The sequence below is a fragment of the Amblyraja radiata genome, chromosome 6 (assembly GCF_010909765.2).
Source record: "Amblyraja radiata isolate CabotCenter1 chromosome 6, sAmbRad1.1.pri, whole genome shotgun sequence".
NCBI classification, from domain to species: Eukaryota; Metazoa; Chordata; class Chondrichthyes; order Rajiformes; family Rajidae; genus Amblyraja; species Amblyraja radiata.
This window is the reverse complement of record NC_045961.1, coordinates 100087801-100095950: the sequence shown is the minus strand read 5'-3', so window position 1 is coordinate 100095950 and position 8150 is coordinate 100087801. Positions and strand designations below refer to the sequence as shown.

General features: G+C 47.4%; 1 protein-coding gene across 1 annotated transcript in view; it reads right to left on the bottom strand.

The window, feature by feature from the left end:
* Nucleotides 1-1456: 1456 nt before the first annotated feature.
* asmt (acetylserotonin O-methyltransferase) overlaps nt 1457-8150 on the bottom strand; it is a 32769-nt gene continuing 26075 nt past the window's right edge. The window contains exons 7-8 of the mRNA XM_033022135.1: nt 5759-5881; nt 1457-1668 (exon numbers count right to left, since the gene is read on the bottom strand). Coding sequence (XP_032878026.1) covers nt 1457-1668; nt 5759-5881 — 335 coding nt within the window. The remainder of the gene's footprint in view (nt 1669-5758; nt 5882-8150) is intronic.

Genomic DNA, 8150 nt, shown 5'->3' with positions numbered 1-8150 from the left:
ATACTTTATTAGCCAAGTATGTTTTGCAACATACGAGGAATTTCATTTGCCACACAGTCATACAACTAAAAAGCAACAGAACACACAAAATACATTTTAACATAAACATCCACCACAGTGACTCCTCCACATTCTTCACTGTGATGAAAGGCGAAAAAAAATTCAAATCTCGTCCCATCTTTGTTCTCCCGCGGTCGGGGGCCTCGAGCATTCCGTTGACGGGACGATCTTACTCCAGGGCCCGACTAGCAGGAGGTCAAGCCCTCCGCGTCGGGGCGATCGAGCTCCTGCATCGGGGGGGAATCTCAGCTACCCCGCACCAGTGATCGGACCCCGGGTCGGGGCTGGTCGAACCTTCCGCGTCGTTTGGAGCTTCCTGACATCGGTTTCTACCCGAGACTGCGAGCTCCTCGATGGTGAAATCCGCAGGCTGCGGTTTGAGCGTCGATCCCAGGCAAGGGATCGGCTCCGATGGTAAGTCCACGGTCCCGCGGTGGGGCTCAAAGTCAGTCCCGAGCGAGACCTCTAGCTCCACGATGTTAGGCCGCAGAGTGACTGGAGATACGACCTGGAAAACAATCGCATCTCCGGCAAGGTATGAGATCGGAAAAAAGTTTCCCCCTCCCCCTCCCCCTCCCCCTCCCCCTCCTCCTCCCCCTCCCCCTCCCCTCCCCCTCCCCTTCCCCTTCCCCCTCCCCCTCCCCTCCCCCCCTCCCCCTCCCCCTCCCCCCACATAAAACAAACCAGAGAACATTTACACAAACTTTAAAAACACAGGAAAAATTACAAAAAAAAGACAAAAAAACAGACAGACCGTTGGCGAGGCTGCCAATCGTATGGCTCCCCTGCTGGTAAGTTTCGGGTCGAGACACTAAGTTTAATTTTGTTTAGAGATACAGTGTGGTAACAGGCCCGTCGGCCCACCGAACCCACACAGAGAGTGGTGAGTCTGTGGAATTCTCTGCTTCAGAGGGCGGTGGAGGCAGGTTCTCTGGATGCTTTCAAGAGAGAGCTAGATAGGGCTCTTAAAGATAGCGGAGTCAGGGGATATGGGGAGAAGGCAGGAACGGGGTACTGATTGGGGATGATCAGCCTTGATCACATTGAATGGCGGTGCTGGCTCGAAGGGCCGAATGGCCTACTCCTGCACCTGTTGTCTATTGTCTATTGTCTATTGACGACGTAGGCGTCTGAAGAAGGGTCTCGACCTAAAATATCTCTACAGCTATGCTGCCCGACCCACTGAGTTATCTATCTTCGGTGGGCTGGAGTGCCTGTTTCCATGCTGTGTCCTCAAAACTAAAGTAAATCAATATGTTGAGGAAGCCTGAAGGTAGACAAAATTGCTGGAGAAACTCAGCGGGTGCAGCAGCATCTATGGAGCGAAGGAAATAGGCGACGTTTCAGGCCGAAACCCTTCTTCAGACTTGAGGAAGCCTGATCAATAGACGGCAGCTCATTTTCTGCCCAAAATGGCATCGTAAATTTTCCCCGTCCTCTGGACTTGCACATCCGTGAATCCGGCCAGCTCCAGTAGGTTGGCATACTCTGAGGCCATTCGTTCCTTGCCCTCTGTCTGTACTAGCATATTGAGAGAGTACAGCTGAGCGGTGAGGGGGCCTCTGCGATCTTCATTCAATAAGGCTTCAATCAGGAGCACTCCACCACCTAATTAGAAGCAGCAACGGATAGAGCCATGAGCTTTGTATTAGCTTATTGAATCTATTAATATTCTATTCTATTGCAGTGTCGGGGACCCGGGTTTGATCCCAACTATGGGTGCTGTCTGTACAGAGTTTGTACGGTCTCCCCGTGACCTGCATGGATTTTCGCCGAGATCTTCGATTTCTTCCCACACACCAAAGATGTGCAGGTTTGGTAAAAATGTAAACATTGTCCCTCGTGTGTGATAGTGTTAGTGTGCGGGGATCGTTGGTCGATGCAGGCTCGGTGGGCCGAGGGACCTGTTCCGCGCTGTATCACTAAACTAAACTAAACTATTCCATTCTTGTCGACCCCTAATTACTCCTGAACCCAAAGACATTCAATAACATTACACAAGGCACATCTCTCCATGGAAGATAGACATAAAATGCCGGAGTAACTCAGCGGGTCAGGCAGCATCTCTAGCGAAATGGAATGGAATGGAATAGGTGACGTTTCGGGTCGAGACTGAAGAAGGGTCTTGAGATAGGGTCATGAGGCTGAATAGACAATAGATTCTTCTCACCTATTCCTTGTCAACGTAGGTTTACAAGGTTAATTCCCGGGATGGCGGGACTGTCATATGCTGAGAGAATGGAGCAGCTGGGCTTGTACACTCTGGAGTTTAGAAGGATGAGAGGAGATCTCATTGAAACATATAAGATTGTTAAGGGTTTGGACACGCTAGAGGCAGGAAACATGTTCCCGATGTTGGGGGAGTCCAGAACCAGGGGCCACACAGTTTAAGAATAAGGAGTAAGCCATTTAGAACGGAGACGAGGAAACACTTTTTCTCACAGAGAGTGGTGAGTCTGTGGAATTCTCTGCCTCAGAGGGCGGTGGAGGCAGGTTCTCTGGATGCTTTCAAGAGAGAGCTAGGTGGGGCTCTTAACGATAGCGGAGTCAGGGGATATGGAGAGAAGGCAGGAACAGGGTACTGATTGTGGATGATCAGCCATGATCATATTGAATGGCGGTGCTGGCTTGAAGGGCCGAATGGCCTACTCCTGCACCTATTGTCTATTGTCTATAATAGAAATGCTGCCTCACCCGCTGAGTTACTCTTGCATTTTATGTCTATCTTCGGTGTAAACCAGCATCTAAAGTTCCTTCCTACACTCTGTGCCAAATGGAATTGAAATTTCCTATTCTCAAGGAGACTGTGAACAAGGCAAACACAAAAAGCTAAAGTAACTTAGCGGCTCAGGCAGCATCTCTAGAGAAAAAGAATAGGTCGATAGAATCTATTTAAGAAAGAACTGCAGATGCTGGAAAAATCAAAGGTAGACGAAAATGCTGGAGAAACTCAACGGGTGAGGCAGCATCTATGGAGCGATAACATCGGTGAGACCAAGCGCAGTCTTGGCGATCGCTTCGCCCAACACCTCCGCTCAGTTCGCAATAACCAACCTGATCTCCCGGTTGCACAGCACTTCAACTCCCCCTCCCATTCCGAATCCGACCTTTCTGTCCTGGGCCTCCTCCATGGCCAGAGCGAGTCCCACCGTAAATTGGAGGAGCAGCACTTCATATTTTGCTTGGGTAGTTTACACCCCAGCGGTATGAACATTGACTTCTTCAATTACAGGTAGTCCTTGCTTTCTCCCTCCTTCCCCTCCCATTCCCAGCTCTCCCACAGCCTACTGTCTCCGCCTCTTCCTTTCTTTTTCCCGCCCGTCCCACATTAGTCTGAAGAAGGGTCTTGATCGGAAACGTTGCCTATTCCTTCGCTCCATAGGTGCTGCCTCACCCACTGAGTTTCTCCAGTATTTTTGTCTAGAGGTGAATAGATTCTAGGTTGCTTGTTTAGTCATTTACTCATGACCCTATCTCAAGACCCTTCTTCAGTCTCAACCCAAAATAACACCTATTCCTTTCCTCCAAGGATGGGGATGTGGATGGAGATAAGGTCCTCGGGACATTGCTTTTCTCCCAATGGATTAAGCAACTAATTCTCTTCGTCTCTCATGCCCTAGCCACTACTTTCCAAGTAAGATTAGGACCTGGAGTTTGAACCTGACACACAAGGGGTGGCACGGTGGCGCAGCGGTAGAGTTGCTACATTACAGCGCCAGAGACCCGGGATCGATCCTGACTGCGGGCGCTATCTGTACAGAATTCATACGTTCTCCTTGTGACCGCGTGGGTTTTCTCTGGGTGCTACGGGTTCCTCCCACGTTCGAAAGACGTGCAGGTTTGTAGGTTTGTTGGAAGGAACTGCTAATGTTAGTTTAATCCGTAGATAGACACAAAAAGCTGGACTAACACGCGGGTCAGACAGCATTTCTGGAGAAAAGGTGGCGTTTCAGGTTGAAGGGTGTAACGGTGGGTCTTTTGTGTCCATCCAGGTTTGTAGGTTAATTGGCTTCTGTAAATTGTCCCTCGTGTGTTGGATTGAACGAGTGTACGATAGTGTGTAGGATAGAACGAGTGATCTGCAATCACTCATTACTATGGTCAATACCAGAGATGCTGGCTGACCCGCTGAGTTACTCCAGCACTTTGTGTCTATCTAAACTAACTCCGGACCCGACCTTCAGCAGTTCCAACAGGCTCACTGCTCCCACGATTTGCCGGAGATTTTCTGGGATAGGCATGGATATCCAATCTCAACAGAGGCATCAAAGATACAGATGGTTCGTTTTCTACAGGAGATAAATTACACATAGGGCGGCACGGTGGCGCAGCGGTAGAGTTACTGCCTGACAGCGCCAGAGACCACGGGTGCTGTCTTTACGGAGTTTGTACGTTCTCCCCGTGACCTGCGTGGGTTTTCTCTGAGATCTTCGGTTTCCTCCCACACTCCAAAGACGTGCAGGTTTGTAACCTAATTAGCTTGGTAAAAATGTAAATTGTCCCTAACTTCCTTTGTCGTTTTACACTCAATTTTATATATTAGATGTTATATTTTTATATAAATCTGTATTTTTGTTTACATAGAAACATAGAAACATAGAAATTAGGTGCAGGAGTAGGCCATTCGGCCCTTCGAGCCTGCACCGCCATTCAATATGATCATGGCTGATCATCCAACTCAGTATCCTGTACCTGCCTTCTCTCCATACCTTCTGATCCCCTTAGCCACAAGGGCCACATCTAACTCCCTCTTAAATATAGCCAATGAACTGGCTTCGACTACCCTCTGTGGCAGAGAGTTCCAGAGATTCACCACTCTCTGTGTGAAAAAAGTTCTTCTCATCTCGGTTTTAAAGGATTTCCCCCTTATCCTTAAGCTGTGACCCCTTGTCCTGGACTTCCCCAACATCGGGAGCAATCTTCCTGCATCTAGCCTGTCCAACCCCTTAAGAATTTTATAAGTTTCTATAAGATCCCCTATCAATCTCCTAAATTCTAGAGAGTATAAACCAAGTCTATCCAGTCTTTCTTCATAAGACAGTCCTGACATCCCAGGAATCAGTCTGGTGAATCTTCTCTGCACTCCCTCTATGGCAATAATGTCCTTCCTCAGATTTGGAGACAAAAACTGTACGCAATACTCCAGGTGTGGTCTCACCAAGACCCTGTACAACTGCAGTAGAACCTCCCTGCTCCTATACTCAAATCCTTTTGCTATGAAAGCTAACATACCATTCGCTTTCTTCACTGCCTGCTGCACCTGCATGCCCACTTTCAATGACTGGTGTACCATGACACCCAGGTCTTGCTGCATCTCCCCTTTTCCTAGTCGGCCACTGTGATTTTATGGAAAGCACTTTGAGTTGCATTCAATTGCATGAAAAGTGCTATACAAATAGTTCTTATTATTATTATTATTATTATTATTATTATAGTGTGTGATGGATAGTGTTACGGTGCGGGGATCGCTGGTCAACGATCCCCGCACTCGATGGGCCGAAGGGCCTGTTTCCGCGCTGTATCTCTAAACTAAACTAGACTACATATAATGTTTTTAAGAAGGATGTCTGAAGAAGGGTTTTGGCCCGAAACCTTGCCTATTTCCTTCGCTCCACAGATGCTGCTGCACCCGCTGAGTTTCTCCAGCTTTTTTGTGTACCTTAGACTACATATAACCCTTTACCTGGGGAATACCCACCTGGTTTACAAGCTTTGTGGACTTTGGTGAGCAGTTCCACGCATTTATCCTGAGACCAGTCATGAACTATTCTAGCCAGAATGTAGAGGTCCGCTTCAGGGATGGGATCTTTGAAGAAGTCTCCTATATTTGGAGAGAACATGGCATTAACATAAAATGTAGAACATGGAACGTAGACCTTTAATCCAAGATGGCGTCCAAGCAAGGCGAGTCTCCGCGTGGATCTGCAATCGCTCATTACAATCGCTACACTCTTTTAAACCTCTAGTCATGGAGTCACAGTCATTCAATGTGGAAGCAGGCCCTTCGGCCCAACTTGCCCACATGTCCCAGCTACACTAGTCCCACCTGCCCGCGTTTGGTCCATATCCCTCCCAATGTGTCCTATCCATGTACCTGTCTAGATGTTTCTTAAACTCCGCGATTGTCCCTGCCTCAACCACCTCCTCTGGCAGCTTGTTCCATACCCTTTGTGTGAAAATGTTACCCCTCAGATTCCCGTTAATTTTTTTTCCCCTTCACCTTAAACCTGTGTCCTCTGGTCCTCGATTCATCTACTCCGGCCAAGAGACTCTGTGCATCTACTCCAACAGCAACTATCCTACGCACTGGATGATTCAATTGTGATCATAGAAAGATGGAAATTAGGTGCAGGAGTAGGCCATTCGGCCCTTCGAGCCTGCACCGCCATTCAATATGATCATGGCTGATCATCCAACTCAGTATCCTGTACCTGCCTTCTCTCCATATCCCCTGATACCTTTAGCCACAAGGGCCACATCTAACTCCCTCTTAAATATAGCCAATGAACTGGCCTCAACTACCTTCTGAAACAGGTGAATTGATCATGGGGAACAAGGACATGGCAGACCAATTGAATAACTACTTTGGTTCTGTCTTCACTAAGGAAGACATAAATAATCTGCCGGAAATAGCAGGGGACCGGGGGTCAAATGAGATGGAGGAACTGAGTGAAATCCAGGTTAGCCGGGAAGTGGTGTTAGGTAAATTGAATGGATTAAAGGCCGATAAATCCCCAGGGCCAGATAGGCTGCATCCCAGAGTACTTAAGGAAGTAGCCCCAGAAATAGTGGATGCATTAGTGATAATGTTTCAAAACTCTTTAGATTCTGGAGTAGTTCCTGAGGATTGGAGGGTAGCTAATGTAACCCCACTTTTTAAAAAGGGAGAGAGAGAGAAAACGGGGAATTACAGACCAGTTAGTCTAACGTCAGTAGTGGGGAAACTGCTAGAATCAGTTATTAAAGATGGGATAGCACACATTTGAAAAGTGGTGAAATCATTGGACCAAGTCAGCATGGATTTATGAAAGGTAAATCATGTCTGACGAATCTTATAGAATTTTTCGAGGATGTAACTAGTAGAGTGGATAAGGGAGAACCAGTGGATGTGTTATATCTGGACTTTCAGAAGGCTTTCGACAAGGTCCCACATAAGAGATTAGCATACAAACTTAAAGCACACAGTATTGGGGGTTCAGTATTGATGTGGATAGAGAACTGGCTGGCAGACAGGAAGCAAAGAATAGGAATAAACGGGTCCTTTTCACAATGGCAGGCAGTGACTAGTGGGGTACCGCAAGGCTCAGTGCCGGGACCCCAGCTATTTACGATATATATTAATGATTTGGACGAGGGAATTGAATGCAACATCTCCAAGTTAGCGGATGACACGAAGCTGGGGGCAGTGTTAGCTGTGTGGAGGATGCTAGGAGGCTGCAAGATGACTTGGATAGACTGGGTGAATGGGCAAATGCATGGCAGATGCAGTATAATGTGGATAAATGCGAGGTTATTCACTTTGGTGGCAAAAATAGGAAAGTAGACTATTATCTGAATGGTGGCTGATTAGGAAAGGGGAGATGCAACGAGACCTGGGTGTCATGGTACACCAGTCATTGAAAGTAGGCATGCAGGTGCAGCAGGCAGTGAAGAAAGCGAATGGTATGTTAGCATTCATAGCAAAAGGATTTGAGTATAGGAGCAGGGAGGTTCTACTGCAGTTGTACAGGGTCTTGGTGAGACCACACCTGGAGTATTGCGTACAGTTTTGGTCTCCTAATCTGAGGAAAGACATTCTTGCCATAGAGGGAGTACAGAGAAGGTTCACCAGACTGATTCCTGGGATGTCAGGACTTTCATATGAAAAAAGACTGGATAGACTCGGCTTGTACTTGCTAGAATTTAGGAGATTGAGGGGGGATCTTATAGAAACTTACAAAGTTCTTAAGGGGTTGGACAGGCTAGATGCAGGAAGATTGTTCCCGATGTTGGGGAAGTCCAGAACAAGGGGTCACAGTTTAAGGATAAGGGGGAAATCTTTTAGGACCGAGATGAGGAAAACATTTTTCACACAGAGAGTGGTGAATCTC